This window comes from Mytilus trossulus, chromosome 1, assembly GCF_036588685.1.
Source record: "Mytilus trossulus isolate FHL-02 chromosome 1, PNRI_Mtr1.1.1.hap1, whole genome shotgun sequence".
Lineage (NCBI taxonomy): Eukaryota > Metazoa > Mollusca > Bivalvia > Mytilida > Mytilidae > Mytilus > Mytilus trossulus.
The window spans coordinates 8,471,087-8,492,494 of NC_086373.1; the positions used below are offsets into that span (position 1 = coordinate 8,471,087).

Consider the following 21,408-nt stretch of genomic DNA (forward strand, 5'->3'; position numbering starts at 1 on the left):
TGATAACTTTCTTGAGAGCAGCAACCCTCTATCAAGGAAATCATGATAGGAAATACATGCCTGGGAATATCATAACAATTGGAAATGTTGTTACATAGAAATGTTGCTACATAGAAATGGAGAGTTCACAATAGGGAAGCTGAAATCATAAACTTTAACAGAAGCGGGACATACAGATGAACGAATGGATGGTCAAAAGAACACAGAGGAACATATGAACAGACTAAAAATATGACGACCCTAAAAGGGGCATCATAATACCACTCAATGAGTAAATTACGTCTTAAAAAAGATTGAAATTTCTGTCGCAATAAAACCAAATTGGCTAATTTTTCTTAACATATTGCAGGAGATAGACACTGACATGTTTATCAATAGACCACTTGCCAATTATCAATTTGATTCTTTTTAAACACATTGCTTGCCTATGTCAATCCTAGACTGGTTTTATACCAGACAAAACATTTCCCCCTATGTTTCATTTTATGCAAGAGCGGCATAAGGAACATACAGGTAAAGTTCGGTTACATTTGACCCGGTAGTTCCAAAGAATATTTTTTTTTTTTTTAAAGTTTACAACAAAATGAGTTTAATAGATCTTTGAATGGATATTACTCCTATAAGAGGTCATTTGACGATTTCTGCCAAGCTGACAAATTCAAAGATCCTATTATTATGAACTTTAAACGGTTTAAAATTTCTTGCAGACTGTTATGGTTTTTCAAGAAAATACTTATAACTTTATAATTTGTAATTTGATATTTCAGGGGCATTAACTCCATAAAGGTTGACTGAATTTTCTGAATTCTAGGAAATAGAACTTGAAATGCAGATATTACTTGATTTATTTCACTTGACTGGGCGGAGTTTAAACAATTCGCTCATCATTGACCAGTCCATCTACTGATAGGTGTTTTGGGATAAACTCATCAATGAAGTGTCCAGTTACGGTCATTGTTATAATTCATTTGGTGACACCGATAGGTGATTAGAAATCAATGATAATTATAACGGCAATTATCCTTATCACACACATCTTCAAATAGACGTCCCAATGTTAATTAAAATGTAAGCTCCACCCGATTAGTTGAAATAGTATTGGTAATAAATTCCTGGTCAAACTGCTATTGTTTTGGACATTTTGATAAAAACTTTCATTTCAGATGAAATAACTCCTAAATGAAATGTCCAATTTTTTCTGACAATTCAACAAAGGATATACCTAGACCTCATGATGATTTTTATTCATTTAAGATTTGCTTTAACTGTTTTAGTTTTTTATATACCGGTATATATGCCAAAAACTGTATTTCCCGATTGTTTTATATAACAGTGGCCATGTTTGTTGATTGATCAAATGACAACGACACTGACGAAGAAGACAACAACGTGATACCAATATACAACCAAATTTTTTTTTGATTTTGCGGTCTTATAAAAAGCTGTATAAAGTAACAAGAAACATCACAAAGATATTGCACAACTTTTATTCATACATTCATAATATAGAAACCAAAAACATTTCATTTCAAGATCTCTCATTACAGCATTTACCATATCGATGGTTTCACAGTGCTACTTTATAAGACCACGGATTTTCACTGCATTAGAAAACATTGGCACCACATAAAACTGATATTGATGTAACAAGGAGAATAACATGTATTTTGGTTACTTTTTTGGAGGATTGTAATTTTTAGTTCATATTTTATATGATAAGAGTAAAATTCTTTATCTCACTTTTGTTTACAAGATGCAATTATGGCACATGATTATAACCCCTGACAGGAGAAGGTGTGAATTAAATACAAAATATTTCTTCTTTACATAGAAAAGCCAAATATTAATCTTGTATTCAAAACAATAAATCATTAAGCCAATTACATTTGCTAGTACAAATAGATACAATGGAATTCCAAAAGACATCAATACCAAAGAAGGCTGACGAGTTATGCAAAAATGACACACTGTATTACTCCTGCCATTTAATTACCGGGTTAAATAGGTATTGAACTGGTCTGAATTTGCTATCACATTATTCATTTAGAGCTAATAAATTACTATAAAACTAATTGTACATTAATGTTTCTCTACTCGACATATTGGATTATCATAAACCATTTGTAGATCTACTTTAGGTCCTATTAATGTTCTGATGTCATCAATTTTATATTTTATCATGGTGGGTCTGAAAAAAACAAAAATAAAACATTTTTAATGATAAGGGCTGTAATGATTCACTTATCTAGTGATACAGTTCATTTTTAAATACAAGAGTCACGATACATTCTAATGCAACATCGTTTGTAATGTTCATTTTGATTGGATACCATCACCTATTCTCATGGCTTCAATTCAAAATTAATGTCATGAAAACATTCGCTCAATCGCAATGACATATGACAGAGTTTAAATGTATGATCATTTGACATTGTTTTCTGTTATTTTTATTAGAATCAATAGAGATTACAATATTGTAATTTAAGCTCTAACGACACCAAATTACCAATTGATGCCATAGGAGTATAAAGACAATGCATTTATATCCTTAATTCAGTGCTTTAAAAAAATCTGTCTATTTGGACAAAAAGTTACTTCTCAGAAACCACATCATACAAGATTTCAAATGCATCATGTTATCATTGTTTATTTTTTTTAAATTATATTAAAGATACAGCTACATTGACAACAACACTGCATCTTTTATTTATAAAAAACCATGTGCACTGTCTACTTATAATCATTAAAAGTTCGATTGGGTTGCTATATCATCATTTTTCATCAAAATCCTCAAAAGCTGTTCTTATTTCTCGACGTGGTACCTAACACTACAGGGAGATAACTCTGTAAAGTCAGCTAAACATTTTAATTACGTTGTGTTGTAAAAGTAATATTAAGCTTCTCAATGATCAAAATTGGTGTGTCAAATTGCTATATAACCAGTGTAATTTTCTGATAAAACGGTTGGTTAAAATTTTTAATTTTTATGCCCCACCTACGATAGTAGAGGGGCATTATGTTTTCTGGTCCGCAGGTTAAAGTTTTTGATGAAGCTGAAGTTCAATCAACTAGAAACTTAGTACACTTGTTGCTTATGATATGAACTTTTAATTTTAAAGCCAAATTAGACTTTTTACCCCAATTTCACGGTCAACTGAACATAGAAAATGAAAATGGGAGTTTCAGGTTAAAGTTTTTGGTCAAGGTAGTTTTTGATGAAGCTGAAGTCCAATCAACTTGAAACTTAGTACACTTGCTGCTTATGATATGATCTTTCTAATTTTAAAGCCAAGTTAGACTTTTGACCCAATTTCACTGTTCATGGAACATGGAAAATGATAGTGCCAGTGGGGCATCCGTGTACTTGTCAAAGGGGCAAAGTTAATGCTTTGTCAAAATTTCAAGAAAATTAAACGAGCCAAATTAATTTTATTTAAAGTGTTGGGTACCACCTTAAGTTACTATTTAAAGTGTTGGGTACCACCTTAAGTTACTATTTTTTTTGGTGCAGTATTACCTGTCAACCAAAAAATTAATTCTATTCCAACTTAAGTACAAATGATGTTGATGATTTTTTTTGTTTTTAAATTATTAGGTAGCTGCCTCACTGACTTTTACATATCTTTTTTTTTTAATTTTATAAAAATTTACGAAAGTAATAACTTTATTTGTGTCCTTACCTTTCCAATGAGAGTCCCCATGCTATAACAGACACACCCTCAGGTAGCCCCATAGGTAACAACATCTCTGGTCGGAAAATTCCAGAATTTCCTATTTCAACCCACTTCTTCAAACCTATCAATAAAAATTCAAGTCTCTTTAGTTCTACTGTATATGCAGTCTTAAAATACAAAGCTTTACTAACCATGCAATTGACTGTCAGCATTAAAATAATCAAAGCGCTGTAAGCACTGTAGGCAGTTAACCAAAAACCAAGGCAAACATAAATATGAAAAATGTGGCAATGTTGCTTCATTTTTTTTTAAAGATTTAAAAGAACAAACATTAAACATTCATATATAATTGTACATTGATGTTCATTTAATGAATTAATCATTAAAGCAAATAATTCATATTTTATCAAGGTTTTCAATAGAAACGCACATGACCACGAATGGTCATGAGTCAGCAGTGGTACAAATTTGCAATGATTGCAGTTCTTCTAGTTGATTGTAATTGTTCGTATTAGTTGACTGTTAGTAGTTCAAGTTGGCTTAAGTATGAGCTTGTAAAAGTATGAATGTACTTGCTTCCCTGGAAAGAAAAATGAGTTTGTGTTGTACAGTACAAAAGTTATGAGACACAAATCAGACAAATGTTTACTACTACAGGGATCAATGGTGAGGTCTGACTGATAAATGTAAATGACTCCCACCTTCACCCCAAGTCCATGATGTCTAAGTTTGGAATAAAATGACAGGTGTTAGGGTCTAGCAAAGTGATATGCATATGTGTCGCCTATGAGATTGACCTTGTATGTCATTCAATCTTTTTTGAAATGACAAACAGGAATAAATATCATTTAGGCGGTGGTATCTCAATCTTTTACAAGTTCTCAAAACACACACAATAGGGTGTGGGGTGACCCTAGGGACTACCCCTATTTTTCATTTGATTTTTTATATTGTCCATACGCGAATATATATGGTTTATGGATGGGGATCTCAACCGTTATCAAGTTTTCAAACAGGAGGGGGAGGGGGACCCAAGTGACTTCCCCTTTATTTCGTTTGATTTGTTATATTGTCCAATACATGAATATATATGGTTGAGGGTAGGGGATCTCATCTGTTTCTAAGTTATCAAACAGGAGTGGGTAGGGTGACCCTAAGGACTCTCCCTATATTTCGTTTGATTAGTTCTCATACATGAATATATATGGTTTAATTTAAAGGTGGGGATCTCGACTGTTTCCAATTTCTCAATAAGGTGACTGCAGGGACTCCCCCTATATTTCATTTAATTTAGATTTGGGGATCCCAACTGTTTCAAAGTTCTTAAACATGAGGGGTAGGGTGACCACAGGGACTTCCCCTATATTTCATTTGATTTGTTATATAGTCTTATATTCGTATTGGGGTTCGTGTTGTTTATTCTTTAGTTTTCTATGTTGTGTCATGTGTACTATTGTTTTTCTGTTTGTCTTTTTCATTTTTAGCCATGGCTTTGTCAGCTTGTTTTAGATTTATGAGTTTGACTGTCCCTTTGGTATCTTTCGTCCCTCTTTTATACATGAGTATATATGTTTAACATGGTTAAGGGGTGATGATCTCGAATTTTTCCAAGTTCTCAAACAGGAGGGTGTACAGTGACCATTGGGACGCCCCTTATAATTCATTTGATTTGTAATATTGTCCCATACATAAATATGTATTGTTTAAATTGTGGATCTCGACCGTTATAAATTCCGTTACCAAGTTTTGGTCATTTTGGTCTCTTGTGGATAGTTGTCTCATTGGCAATCATACCACATCTTTTTTTATATAAGAAACTTCCAGCTTTTTTAACTGGCCTATCAAAATTGAGAAGAAAAAAATACCCCTTGAAATTGCAGTAATATGTTTAACTTGAAAAGTATTTAACATGCATTACCAACATTTTAATATCACTGATAAAAAAAATAAAACTGTTAGATAAACTGTTCACAGCTGTCACATTGTATTGGATTTTGACATTAAAATTGGTGTACAAAATATTTTCTGCTTTTTCTTTCTTTTACAAATATCTGAGAGTCAGATATCTTTTGGTTTTTAATTCTAGTGTTTATATTTATTCACCATGCATAGAATGTATTTTGTCACCTGTCTGTATTTTTTTAGTTAAAAAAAACGGGATTACCCTTATCCGCTTCCGGAATCGGATCTGATATTGTTATCTCGCGGCAGCCATTTTATTTACAATGTTGTTTTTTGACAGATAGTGAGATACGATTTTACTCGGATTTACACATTATTCATCGGCGATTTTCTGTATAAAGCTCGCAGTTGAACAAATTGAACATCGCTGTCATGAATAGTAATGATACAAATAAATTTGAGATCGTTTATTAGTAAACTTTGGTAAAAATGTTTGCAAACGTTTGCGACTCGTAACGGGAAGAACTTCCAGAAGAAGAAAGTTTTTTTTTAATTTTCTTTCAAGGTATGTCGGGCATAGCATGCATAGCTAGTAACCAAGTAGAAAATACGACTGCAAAATTGGAAGGTCGCAGACCTCGGACCACCGCTAATTTGAACCCCTGTGTCCAAATTGAAAAGATACGAAAATTTCGTCTTCTAATTCAAAATTGCCGCCAACAGCGTGATCAGTTGTACGTAGTTGACTACGTATTGACAACAAACAATATTCCTACGACTTTTGCAATTTGGGAAATCTTAACTACTTGTCTTTAAGAGATTTTCGGCGATTAAATATTTCATACATTTGTTCTTTGACATCTTAGCCAAAAGCTCAGGGGATAATAATTAAACTACATAAGGATTCCTAATGTGCTCTACTTCCTGTGCACCTCAAAACTTTTGGGAAAATCGACGATCATTTAAGGTTTTTCTGGTCATATTTTTTGTAATCCAGAATGAAAAGTATGAAAAAACTGTCCAATAACTGTTAAATAATGTAGTAGCCAGCTAGATTATAACAATGGCACGTATTTCAGCATTTATTGGGTAGCACACAAATCCAGGGTGCTCGCATAAGGCAGCTTAACTGCCTAAAAATACATTTTCTATTTATACTTTAAAATATTGGACAGTCTCAATAAAAAATATATTTACATGTTCATGTACTAAACATCTGTTCACTTTATTTTTTAAATATAACAATTAAACATCATATTTAAACTATAACACATTATCATACTTTTCAATTTTTTATAGGATTTTGTGTGTATAGTGGAACCCATTATCTAGATAAAATCAAGTAAAAATCCAAACTGCCTCAATCTATGCAGATCAGAACCCTAATTAATAAGTGATTTTGCAGTATACAGATTATATTTTTACCTTCATGGTAACTGAATAGTTCCATACTTGGTTCTGTATATGGATTATAGGTTGGTTTGAAACGTAACTTTGTAATGTTCAATTTTTTAAAGAATTCTTCAATAATGCCCATTAAATTTCCTAATGTTAATCCATAATCTGCTACAACCCCTTCAATCTGGTGGAATTCTGCTAGATGTGTAGCGTCAGTCGTCTCATTTCTGAACACTCGGTCTATTGAAAAATATTTCACTGGTGTGAATGTTTCCTGAAAACAAATTATTTGTCATCATTATTATCTTAAACCTACTCTCATAACATTATTATACGCTAAAAGTATAAAATAATAAGCTGTACATAGGCAGAGGGTGAATATCAAATCTCTGGGTTGATAAATAATTGTATTAAAGTCATGAGAAACCTCAAATTAAAAAAAAATATGCATACTCCCAATTTCCATTCTCAATTTTAAGTTGGATAGGTGCAAACATGGTGACTGCCATATGAAAACAATGGTTTGTTGGATAGGTGCAGAATTTGTTCTATGGAGCCATCAAAGAGATTGTGCAAGAGTTCTTGAAAGTACACAGGTTTCTTAATGTATGTGCCTTCCAAAGTAAAAAGCCCGTAATTCAGTGGTTGTTGCTTGTTGCTGTGATACATATTCCTTTTTGTTCAATTTTTTTTTTATTTTAAAATTAGGCAGTTAGTTTTCTAGTTTGAATTGCTATGCATATTTGATTTTGGGAACTTTTATAGCTGACTATTCAGTGTGGACTATGCTTGTTGTTGAACAGAAGCCTGTAATTTAGTGGTTGTCATTTGATGGTTTGTTACAAATTTGTTTTTCATTCATTTTTTAGTTCATTAATAGATATATATAGCAAATTACAATATATAACCTATTCTATATTTGCATTTCGCATGATTGCATTCTATTTCAAGCCCTCGTATTATCAAGGTTGTCAGCATAAACATTTAAAGTTCATTTATACATATCAATCAACCAACCTGTTGAGCTAATTTATACAGCATTCTAGCACTGACAGCTGTAGTATGAGTTCTCAGTATATTTTTCTCTGCTTCTTCTGTTTTCCATTCTACCTTATACCTATGAAAGAATTGATGTTATGTATGCAAAAGTATTCTATCTAACTTATACATGGAAAAAAATATTATGTTATGTATGCTGAAGTATTAACTTTTTGTGTGCGTCATATCAATTCCACAATTAACAAAATATTAAATGTTTAAATTCAGGTAAATCAAGTTTAAAATATCCAATCAATGTCTAAAAAATTATGAATCTTTCAAATTAAACTCAGCAATAACAAGAGCATGAAGGGAATCAGATATGACGTAATCATTGATAACCACACTGAACAAGACAAGATATAAGATATTATGATATGTTTGTCCCCACACTGCAGACTACGCAAATGAATTTTCTTTTTACAGGACATTCAGTTTGGTAAACAACCTAGCTTTACCAGACCAAATAAACTTTTACCAGACCCATTTTTTTTCATCTTATTGTACATGTATATTAGCCGAAAAAATACAACAAACTTATGACTTGTTGTGCCCTACTTCTCTCCAAAATGCACAAAAACAAGGTATTTTGTCATGAAAATTGTGAACAATTGCTTGAATGCATTTCAGTGATAAAGAAAAGTAATGTCACATTTTATTAGATTTTGACATGTTTGTGAACTCAACATAATTTAGAGTTTCTGAATAAAATATTACTTCCTGTTTCTTCTTTCTTTTTCATATATCTTTTGAATTTCAATTCTAGTGCTAGTGTTTATATTTCATAGCTGAATTTTGTGACTTGCTTGGATTTTTTAAATTTTTTATTTATTGTATTGATCAGGAAACCAAGATTAGCCTTATCCATTCCCGGAATCTGATCCAGTATTGTCTTCATATTCGGTTGTGCCAATGATGGCAGTCATTGTTGCTTTTGTCAGTCAGATATGTTTTACCCAGATTTATACATTACTTGTTGGCGATTTTCGGCATAAAGCTAGCAGTTGAACAAAATAAACATCGCTGTCATGAATAATAAAGGTAAAATTGAATTTTGAGATTGTTTGGGAATTTTGCGAGAAAGTTAGAAAAATCCATGAAAAAAACACCTGACATTCCAACCTGAATTCAACAAAATTATACCAGACCGATCAATTATTCACCGAATTTGTAGGACGTTCCGAGGAATTTCATGTTGTCTGCACTGAACAAGATAAGATATTAGATATATTACCCTTGAGACCCATAACACTGAACAAGATAAGATATTAGATATATTACCCTTGAGACCCATAACACTGAACAAGATAAGATATTAGATATATTACCCTTGAGACCCATAACACTGAACAAGATAAGATATTAGATATATTACCCTTGAGACCCATAACCCTGAACAAGATAAGATATTAGATATATTACCCTTGAGACCCATAACCCTGAACAAGATAAGATATTAGATATATTACCCTTGAGACCCATAACCCTGAACAAGATAAGATATTAGATATATTACCCTTGAGACCCATAACCCTGAACAAGATAAGATATTAGATATATTACCCTTGAGACCCATAACCCTGAACAAGATAAGATATTAGATATATTACCCTTGAGACCCATAACCCTGAACAAGATAAGATATTAGATATATTACCCTTGAGACCCATAACCCTGAACAAGATAAGATATTAGATATATTACCCTTGAGACCCATAACCCTGAACAAGATAAGATATTAGATATATTACCCTTGAGACCCATAACCCTGAACAAGGTACGATATTAGATATATTACCCTTGAGACCCATAACACTGAACAAGATAAGATATTAGATATATTACCCTTGAGACCCATAACCCTGAACAAGATAAGATATTAGATATATTACCCTTGAGACCCATAACCCTGAACAAGATAAGATATTAGATATATTACCCTTGAGACCCATAACACTGAACAAGATAAGATATTAGATATATTACCCTTGAGACCCATAACACTGAACAAGATAAGATATTAGATATATTACCCTTGAGACCCATAACACTGAACAAGATAAGATATTAGATATATTACCCTTGAGACCCATAACCCTGAACAAGATAAGATATTAGATATATTACCCTTGAGACCCATAACCCTGAACAAGGTAAGATATTAGATATATTACCCTTGAGACCCATAACACTGAACAAGATAAGATATTAGATATATTACCCTTGAGACCCATAACACTGAACAAGATAAGATATTAGATATATTACCCTTGAGACCCATAACCCTGAACAAGATAAGATATTAGATATATTACCCTTGAGACCCATAACCCTGAACAAGATAAGATATTAGATATATATTACCCTTGAGACCCATAACCCTGAACAAGATAAGATATTAGATATATTACCCTTGAGACCCATAACCCTGAACAAGATAAGATATTAGATATATTACCCTTGAGACCCATAACCCTGAACAAGATAAGAAATTAGATATATTACCCTTGAGACCCATAACCCTGAACAAGATAAGATATTAGATATATTACCCTTGAGACCCATAACCCTGAACAAGATAAGATATTAGATATATTACCCTTGAGACCCATAACCCTGAACAAGATAAGATATTAGATATATTACCCTTGAGACCCATAACCCTGAACAAGATAAGATATTAGATATATTACCCTTGAGACCCATAACCCTGAACAAGGTAAGATATTAGATATATTACCCTTGAGACCCATAACACTGAACAAGATAAGATATTAGATATATTACCCTTGAGACCCATAACCCTGAACAAGATAAGATATTAGATATATTACCCTTGAGACCCATAACCCTGAACAAGATAAGATATTAGATATATTACCCTTGAGACCCATAACCCTGAACAAGATAAGATATTAGATATATTACCCTTGAGACCCATAACACTGAACAAGATAAGATATTAGATATATTACCCTTGAGACCCATAACACTGAACAAGATAAGATATTAGATATATTACCCTTGAGACCCATAACCCTGAACAAGATAAGATATTAGATATATTACCCTTGAGACCCATAACCCTGAACAAGGTAAGATATTAGATATATTACCCTTGAGACCCATAACACTGAACAAGATAAGATATTAGATATATTACCCTTGAGACCCATAACACTGAACAAGATAAGATATTAGATATATTACCCTTGAGACCCATAACCCTGAACAAGATAAGATATTAGATATATTACCCTTGAGACCCATAACCCTGAACAAGATAAGATATTAGATATATATTACCCTTGAGACCCATAACCCTGAACAAGATAAGATATTAGATATATTACCCTTGAGACCCATAACCCTGAACAAAATAAGATATTAGATATATTACCCTTGAGACCCATAACCCTGAACAAGATAAGATATTAGATATATTACCCTTGAGACCCATAACCTCCTTCAGCATGTACTCTTTTGACTCTTTGTAAATAATCTGGAGGAACCCGTTTTATATCAGAAACCTGTGGCTCTGTAAAAGATTAAATTCATATTATATAGTCTAGACTACATACAGTAAAATATTATCAGTTTTCTTGCTCACTACATAACCATTTTAAAAGGCTAAGGACACTTTGTATAATCCATCTAACATCATTGTCTTTTGAAGAATCTAAAATTGGAATAATATTTCTTAACCGTTGTGAATGGTTAAACACATTAAAACTATGGAAATTATTAACCATATATTTGAAATTCTGAAACAGAGAATACACCAATATTGTCCAGTAACATTTGCTATCACAGAGACCACAAATACACAAGGTACAATTCTATGTCTTGAAACATCATATAAATGATTTTGTTAGTAAACACAAATATGGAAAAATAGTTTTGACTTATAATTTCATCCATGTTGGCATCTTAATGACTGTGTTTTAAAACTTGATGTTGTTGTGTAAGGAGAATTACATCAATAAAGATATTACACTAAAACAAGTGTGTCTGTGTATTCAAATTTACCTGATACAAAGAAGGTGTCATGGGCGTCTCTGGCAGGATGCTGTTGAGGTTGGAAAAGTGCATCAAAATTCCAGAAACAACTCTCAACAAAGTTATTGGTTGGCATCTCTGTGAAACTGAAATATTATATGACAATCTCATAAGATGCTGTACATACAAAAACATAAAGAAAGTCTATTTTAATTATCTATAAATAATGGATCAACTTTTCAGTATAAGTTACTTTCAATGTATGTTTAATTAACCCAACTACAATATCTTATTATTGTAAAGTGGATACATAGTTCACAATTAAGTCTTTTTTATGCATTTATCCTATATCCCTAAACATTATTTATATATACAGTTTGTGCTAAAATACATTTTATCTGTGATTTTAAAATTACTTCTTCCTTTCTTTTTCTGGATTCTATGAAAAAAGTTTTTTCTGCCACATTCAAAAGATGTAAAAATGAACAGTATTTGTCATTCAAGAGTACTGTGTCATATGTAAAAAAGTTAATATTTATTGACTGTTATAAATGTAAATACCCCATTTCTAAGAAGATCTGTCTGTAAGCTGCTCTGACCTTCAGCAATGGATGTAAATGGCCACCATTTGGTGGAATACCTAAAGCATCAAAGTTATATTCCTTGAAATTTTTAGTTTTCCATGAACCACTGAAATGAAAAAAGAGAATGTTCTACAGGTTCTGTCTTTAAATAATCTTTTGAATCTCTTTCACTCTTTTAACTGTCTTAAAATATTTAAAGAGTAACAATATATTGTCCACAGTACATGGATACCCCATTCACACTATCAATTTCTATGTTTAGTGTATCATGAAATTGGGGTAAAAATTCTAATTTGGCATTAAAATTAGAAAGATCATATCATAAGGAACATGTGTACTAAGTTTCTAGTTGATCAAACATCAACTTTATCAAAAACTACCTTGACCAAAAACTTTAATCTGAAGTGGGACAGTAACCTGAAGCAGGACAGCCGACGAACGAACAAACATATGCATAGACCAAAAAACAAAGAGCCCATAAATGGGTCATAAAAAAAGAAAATTGGTTTTTTTTCCTTTGTAATTGAGGTAAAAATTAAATAAAATGATATTCTTTAAGACTGTCTACCTATTCAATTCAAAGCTTTATTTATAGTCGGCATGTTTTGTTTAACATAACATGCTGCCTATAAAAAACATCAGAAAAAAGAAATTAAGAATAGTTTTTCCCTGTACCGTCTATGTTTAACATGTTTAGTCACACTGTCTTTTTTATATACATACATGTGAACCTCCCGACGGGAGTACAAAACTCCCGTTTTCAGGGGTCTCCTCCCGTCCTCCCGTTCAGGAGAAAAAACTCCCGTGTATGAAATATTTCATGAATGAAAATTTTCAGACGCCATATTTGATCATTTCTTACTACTGTACGGGTGTAATTGACACCTGTGTTAAATTTTACCTGTACATCAAAGAAGATGTATATTAATTGGCTTCACTTGACAGCTGGGGTGTCAAGCATACTGGTAATCAACAATGTTTACCTCTGGCTAACTGCCGTTGTGTTATAAAAACGATGTGTATTGGGAATATTGAAATACATTTTTGTTACTTCCCTTTGTTTTATCCTGTTTTCAGTTATTTTGCTTTTAAAAATGTAAATTGTAAAAAGACTATAAATGATAAATATTTTAATCAAATAATCATGTTGATTAAATGAATTTAAATTTTTTGGGACAAATAAAAAAATATAAATTTATAAATTATTTTAGCAATCTAGACCTCCTTTCAAGGATTAAATTGAAGTGTATATTATAAATCTGTTTATCATTTATGTGATTGGAATATACAATATGTACATTTAGACTAATAAATTTCTAGTTAGTCTAATTGGGATTATAAAACCTTGGGGTTTGAGAATTGTAGATGTTAGAATATATAAGATTTTATTGTGTAAGCTAGAAATAGCAAAACATTTTACAATGTTTAAGTCTTTTTAAGTTTTCTACAAATAAGACTTTCATAATGTTTAAAAGCCATGCAGTACTACTGTTAGTGTTTGTTATTTTTTAAATTAATTTATGATGTTGCAAACAAACATGTAGAGCTTATTTCTTTCTTATTTGTCTATACATTTACCAATGATAAGGAGATGGAGACATGAATAAAAATCTGTACAGAAAAGATAGATAAATATAATGATTTATTTGGAAGCAGTGAACAATCATTTATCAAAAACAAAACAAAACTAAACAGGAAACAGATTCTTTTTAATATTTTATTTTATTCAAATAGAAAGGCAATAAGGGTACTTTAAACATATTACAATTTGTAGAAAAAACACAATTTCTACTTCATATGGTTACATTTACGACAAAAATTATGTCGATAAAAAACCTCCTGATCTGAGTCCTAATCTCCTGACCAAAATTTCCAAATCTCCTGTCAGATCTGAGTTTCACAGTCCATCACATGTATGTATATAGCTTACTGTAATGTATGGTTTGTTCATTGTTGAAGGCTGTAAAGTGACCTGAATCTGACCACATCTTCGTTTTTTTTATCATGATGGATAGTTGTCTCATTGCCAATTATACCACATCACTTTACTTTCATATGAATATCAATTACTTTCAATACCTGTTCATAACAATAGTCTAAATAGACAAATGTTTTTTGTGTCTGAATCTACATTTACATGTAATCTAGACCATTTGTTGTATGTCTTTATATGTACCTATATCTTCTCAGTTGTTGATTTCATGTTAACTGTTGTACTGTTTAATGTTTTTTTAAATTTTCTTCTAATTTTTAAGTATAATTTTATGTCATAAAGAGATGAAATCAATTAAATATTTATACCTTTGTAACATTTCTGGTGTCAGATCAACTTCTGGTTTCTCTATGGTAAGACTGAAGTTATCTCCCTTCTTGATCTCATACCTAGTTATTTTTCTGCAAAAAATAGATAAACATGTATTCAATTTGTTATCCTTTAAATTTCAATTTTAACTCGAGGCTCTAAAGAGCCTGTGTCGCTCACCTTGGTCTATGTGCATATTAAACAAAGGACACAAATGGATTCATGACAAAATTGTATTTTGGTGATGGTGATGTGTTTGAAGTTCTTACTTTACTGAACGATTTTGCTTCTTACAATTATATCTATCATGAACTTTGCCCATTAGTAACAGAGAACTATATTTGGTAAAAATTTACATAAATTTACCAAATTAATGAAAATTGTTAAAAATTGACTATAAAGGGCAATAACTCCTTAAGGGGTCAATTGACCATTTAGGTCATGTTGACTTATTTGTAGATCTTACTTTGCTGAACATTATTGCTGTTTACAGTTTATCGCTATCTATAATAGTATTCAAGATAATAACCAAAAACGGCAAAATTTCTTTAAAAATTACCAATTGGAGGGCAGCAACCCAACAACCAGTTGTCCAATTCATCTGAAAAATTCAGGGCAGATAGATATTGACTTGATTAACAATTTAACTTCTTGTCAGATTTGCTCTAGATGCTTTGGTTTCATAGTTATAAGCAAAAAACTGCATTTTACCCCTATGTTCTATTTTTAGCCGTGGCGGCCATCTTGGTTGAATGGCCAGGTCATCGGACACATTTTTCAAACTAGATACCCCAAAGGTGATTGTGGCCTAGTAGTTTCAGTGGAGATTTTGTAAAAGATTACTTAGATTTATGAAAAATGGTTAAAGATTGACTATAAAGGGCAATAACTCCTAAAGGGGTCAACTGACCATTTTGATCATGTTGACTTATTTGTAGATCTTACTTTGCTGAACATTATTGCTGTTTACAATTTATCTCTATCTATAATAATATTCAAGATAATAACCAAAAACAGCAAAATTTCCTCAAAATTACCAATTCAGGGGCAGCAACCCAACAACCGATTGACCGATTCATCTGAAAATTTCAGGGCAGATAGTTCTTGACCTGATAAACATTTTTATCCCATGTCAGATTTCCTCAAAATGCTTTGGTTTTTGAGTTATAAGCCAAAAACTGCATTTTACCCCTATGTTCTATTTTTAGCCGTGGCGGCCATCTTGGTTGGTTGACCAGGTCACGCCACACATTTTTTAAACTAGATACCCCAAAGATGATTGTGACCAAGTTTGGATTAATTTGGCCAAGTAGTTTCAGAGGAGAAGATTTTTGTAAAAGATTACTTTAATTAACGAAAAATGGTTAAAAATTGACTATAAAGGGCAATAACTCCTAAACGGGTCAACTGACCATTTTGGTCATGTTGACTTATTTGTAGATCTTACTTTGCTGAACATTATTGCTGTTTACAGTTTATCTCTAACTATAATAATATTCAAGATAATAACCAAAAACAGCAAAATTTCTTCAAAATTACCAATTCAGGGGCAGCAACCCAACAACCGATTGACCGATTCATCTGAAAATTTCAGGGCAGATAGTTCTTGACCTGATAAACATTTTTATCCCATGTCAGATTTGCTCTAAATGCTTTGGTTTTTGAGTTATAAGCCAAAAACTGCATTTTACCCCTATGTTCTATTTTTAGCCGTGGCGGCCATCTTGGTTGGTTGACCGGGTCACGCCACACATTTTTTAAACTAGATACCCCAATGATGATTGTGGCCAAGTTTGGTTTGATTTGGCCCAGTAGTTTCAGAGGAGAAGATTTTTGTAAAAGTTAACGACGACGGACGACGGACGCCAAGTGATGAGAAAAGCTCACTTGGCCCTTCGGGCCAGGTGAGCTAAAAATAAAGTGATTGTTGTTGTCTGTAAAGTCTTTTTAGCATAATTGAAACTAAAATTGAGTTACTGAAGAATGGCTGAAATGAAAGACACAAAAAACTAAACACGACATATAGAAGTAAGCTATTTCAAAAACATACCAAACAATTTTTTTTTTAAATAAATGACCGTAACAATGATAAAATTTAACAAACAGCAAATTTTCAAAAGAGGATATACTTTTCATGTCAATAAAGATCAGTTCTTTATTTAAAAACTCAATTGCAAAAATTACAAATGCAGTTTTCATGTCTTCATTGAATTTCAATCCACTTCTGATTATTGTTGTGACTGAATTTCAAAAGTTTAAAGCGGATTGTGATTTGATAAAGCCAAAATTGCAAAACTGTTGAATTTTGCAAGAATTGTGATAGGTAATTTAAGGAGTTTGTTGCTCAGTTTCAAAATAAATAGCTTTCTATAACACTAGTATATATTGATAGGGGATTAATATAGGGGTCAATGTGATTGTTTTCGAGCTATTAGCCATTGAAATTTTAGCGTGAAAATGTTCTCTCTGGATTTTTCATAGCTTTACCATTGATCAATTAAAGTTCTCAAAAACTATATAGAAATAAATAACATTTTATAAGACTTTTACAAATGGCTTATAAGTTTACATTTATATTCAAAGATTTATAAAAATGAGGGTCCATGTGCAAACATTTTTAAGTCATTCAAATGGATAAAACGAGACTTTTTGGAAAATCTGACAAAATTTCCAAAACATGACAAGCAGACATCCTTAATATTTTATATCACTATCAATCATAAAACAAATCTCATCTATGAGTGTAAATAAACAATAAACTTACACTTCGGTAATAAGTTTTCTCTTCTTGTATTCAGCCTTTTGCTCATCTGTTAGGGAATCTGTTTGATCCTGTTGAAGTTTCACAAGGTTCTTCTGAATAACATCTTCTATTTTGTCAGCCTGGAAAAAAGAAACAGGAAGAACATGTCATATAAGCTTATAAAAGTCTTCTTTTGATTATAATTTCTTTTTGTGATCTTTTTAATAAAGGGGAAATTTCAGAATTTTTTTTTGTTACTTGAAAGACTCATGCAAGTAATTCCAAACATATATTTTTAATGTATCTTATTCTGTTTGAAAACTGATAATGTAACTGTCAACATGTAAAATGTACGTATGAAGGTATTGCACATTATTAAGATTTCCAGTAAGACCAATAATGGTAATCTATGATGACAGAATTTTTTATTTTCTGAGTCAATCAATGAGTAAAACCCACTGTTGAGATTTTCAGGAATCCAGATAATCATGAAAAGAAGAGCACTTATAAATAAGTACAAGACCAAATTAGTGTTCTATTCTAATCTTACCTTTTTGTTGACCTTGGGTCCTCCTTCAGCCTTTTTATCCATCACGATCCATCCTGCCTGCATAGCTTTACTGAATCCTATCTTTGCATTAGGTACAGTTTTCTGTAAGTACAAGCATTGAAAATTTTAATAATGTATGTATTTAAACATATATCTTGGATCAACTATGTATAAAGGTCAGTCTAGATTACAACTGAATATTTGTTATTCAGGTAAAATATTGAGGTCACTTGTCTTGCATGATGCAGGTAGAAAAATATAATTTGAATATATTTTGTAAGTAAGAAAACCTCTCAAAATTAGTTGGCGACAACTTGACACCATACATGATAACTGAAGGCCAAAGAATTTTTTTCACATTTGATGATTTATTAAAACTGTAAATTTCATATATATATTTACAGCTAAAGTCAACAAAGCAAATTCTTCAAGAATTGATTATGCTACTTTCGATTTTGAAATTATATGTCCTAGAAATATGAAGTGGATTATGACTGATTAGTGAAACACATTACATTAAACATTTGTTTTAAATTCATTCTTGTAACAGTATAAAGTATTGAGATGTGGTATTATTATTGTTTGTGTTTAGTGGAACTGATAAATGTTTTACTCTTGTAATAAAGTATTGAGATGAGTATTTAAACTGGTAGACATACATGTTCTTTTGCATCTCAACAAGTTCATACGAGTAAGATGCATCTGCAAAATCATCCTAATCCACTAACAAAAACAAAATAATTAATTTTTAAAAACAAGGCTCTGTGTTGAAGGTCGTTCTTTTACATGTACCTTTAATTTTTACATATTGTGACTTGGATGGAGAGGTGTCTCATTGCCACTCTTGCAATATCTTCTTATTTATATTTACAGATTAACAACTTTGATTTGACTTGGTAAGCAGATTGATACATACCATAATTTGTGCTTGTGAAGTACCAGCATCAGGGATGGCATAGTACACCCTGGCTTCATGACTTCCGTTAGTGGCTACATCTCTTCCTTCATCAGTTAATTCCCATCTTTTATTAACTATCTGTTCTGCTTTTATTAACTGTAAATACAGAATTATGAAGTTTAGTATATATGTTAGCTATGCTGAGGACAAATGCTTTAAAATTATATAAACTTTCTTGTCGCTAAAGTATGCAGTGTTCCAGCTAGGCCGTTTTCAGAGGGCGCGGCGCCCGCCCTTTTCTGAGTGGCGCCCTGTGCCCTTTTTACAGTTTCCAGGGCGCCCTGCCTTTTTTGAACATCGATTGCATATTAATTTGTTTGTATTGATATGATGCGCTAATTACTAAATTTTACCTGGGGAAAAGTTTATGACTTTGTTTACGACCCCAAGCTAATCAATGGTTACAACTGGTGTCATAATCTGTTGTTTTAGGTAATCCGTTTATTGGATGGGTCGTTAATGATCATTAACATTAATTCATTCAAATAGAATTGGTCAGTAGGCAATTATCTTTGAAGATATGTGCAAACAACAACTTGGGCACAATTTGCGATGTTTACCGTAGTTTCATGGAGGACACGTAATGACAGAAAGTTGGAAAACCATGATAAACTCGTTGAAGACATTGTTTTACTTGTTTGCCGTAAAATAAACAGAAAATTCAGACGTATTTGTCATTGACTGCCTTCATTTTTGATACGAAAATGACAAAATCGGCCGCCATATTGTGATCATATTTACATCATATTTACGTACTGTTTATAATCCTCCAAAGAAGGAGCACACCCGAATAAAGAAAGATAACTCAATCTGATTTTTTTTTATAGCATTGAGTAACCCATTTAAATATTCTTAAATATGTCTACATACTTCTTGCTTAAGAATTATATGTTTAGGTATTTATTTTCAGTTATGGGAAAAGTTAAAGAGGGTCTTAGTATTAGTGTTGGTAGGGTGCCTTGGTCATCTTTTTCTCTATTCTTTATTTTTGATACAATTTTTTACTGTTGCTTTATATCCTAAAATTGTGAATTTACTGAGCACAGCTGTTTTGTGCTGTATTGCCATTAAGCACAGCAGGGGTAGAAAGGTGAAACTGGTAAAATGTGGCAGACCATAGAAACAGTATCAAACAGGTCACCTTTCAAAACATACTGCATAAACAGTGCATATAACTGTGCCAAGCAATGAAAAAAAAGCTTGTGTGACAAGCTGCCTGACAAGTTTTTTCAGCCTTAAAAGTAGAAAGATAGAGTTATATATGGGCTAATGATGTTGTTCTTGTATAACCTATGATTCAACAAATAAACACAAATGTTTGATTAACATCTTTTATAAAAATATGCCCTTTTCATATTATCATATCACGCGTTAAATGCCCTTTTTCAGATTTGGCACCCTGCCCTTTTGAAAACCTAGCTGGAACACTGGTATGCATGTTCTGGTTGATACCTTCATTATTAGGAGCTCCCATCAGAAGCTTCCAGGGTACTGTGGTATCTATGAACACTCCCTAATAGGATTTATGTACAACCCACCACCATGGACAAATACCCAACCCAACACCAGAGGACCACTTAGACACTGGGAAGTACAATGTATGTTATTATTGTGCAGGGTGCCTAAGTACAGCCTAAAGATTAAAACTTAAAAATCTTCTGTTGCAATTACTTTCAGGTTAGGGTCACATTTATGCTAGATTGACTGGACTATATATCCGTTTCAGATTTTGAAGTTTAAAAAAAATTAATCATACAGACTTGTCCCTTTTCACAGGTAAATTTTGCCTGCCTCATATTACACAGCTTTGAAAAAGTGAACTAAGGAAATGGGACAACTTGGACGGACTGATGAGTGAACTTGGACTGTCTATAAAGTAAGCTTAATACATAAGGAAATAACATACACATTTACAATAGGGCCTGTACAATAACAGAATGATTCATTTATTGCATCATCTGATATTTTTCGCTTGCAGGATTATTATGTGTTGGTTTCGAATAAAGGTATCACCTCTCCAAATGACTGAAGACTCTTTATGGCCCCAACAATTTTTTGGTGGTCTTCTTTCAACTCTGTTGCTAGTTCAAGTGAATTTATATGACCCTTTTTATCAACATGCTGTAAAACCACTTCGGCCAGAGTCTCGGCCATGTTGTCGCTTATGCGTTTCTGCGGTCCTGTAAAAGTGCTAGTTTCCAAAAAAAATATTCTGCAAATAAGAAATTAATTGGTTTTTTTTGCGAGTTGTTTGTATCAA

The 21,408-nt window shown here is 32.1% G+C and overlaps 1 protein-coding gene across 1 annotated transcript; it reads right to left on the bottom strand.

The window, feature by feature from the left end:
- Positions 1-1,471: 1,471 nt before the first annotated feature.
- Positions 1,472-21,380, bottom strand: LOC134714392 (phenylalanine--tRNA ligase alpha subunit-like). Its single transcript, XM_063575637.1, has 12 exons — positions 21,162-21,380; positions 19,107-19,244; positions 18,191-18,292; positions 17,662-17,780; positions 14,897-14,989; positions 12,573-12,701; positions 12,042-12,157; positions 11,460-11,550; positions 7,992-8,091; positions 7,002-7,248; positions 3,681-3,795; positions 1,472-2,188 (listed from the first exon to the last, which is right to left on the bottom strand). Exons 1-12 carry the CDS (start codon positions 21,300-21,302, stop codon positions 2,080-2,082), a joined length of 1,500 nt encoding a protein of 499 aa, XP_063431707.1. The 5' UTR covers positions 21,303-21,380; the 3' UTR covers positions 1,472-2,079.
- Between the last annotated feature and the right edge of the window lie 28 nt (positions 21,381-21,408).

What these genes read in the sequence shown, in the direction of transcription:
- LOC134714392 (XM_063575637.1), bottom strand. Translation starts at nt 21,302, where the DNA reads ATGGCCGAGACTCTGGCCGAAGTGGTTTTACAGCATGTTGATAAAAAG. An exon ending in GACCCAAGGTCAACAAAAAG is followed by an intron (nt 17,781 to 18,190) that starts GTAAGATTAGAA and finishes TCTTTTTTCCAG; the next exon opens with GCTGACAAAATAGAAGATGT. An exon ending in AGAAAACTTATTACCGAAGT is followed by an intron (nt 14,990 to 17,661) that starts GTAAGTTTATTG and finishes TATTTTTTGCAG; the next exon opens with AAAAATAACTAGGTATGAGA.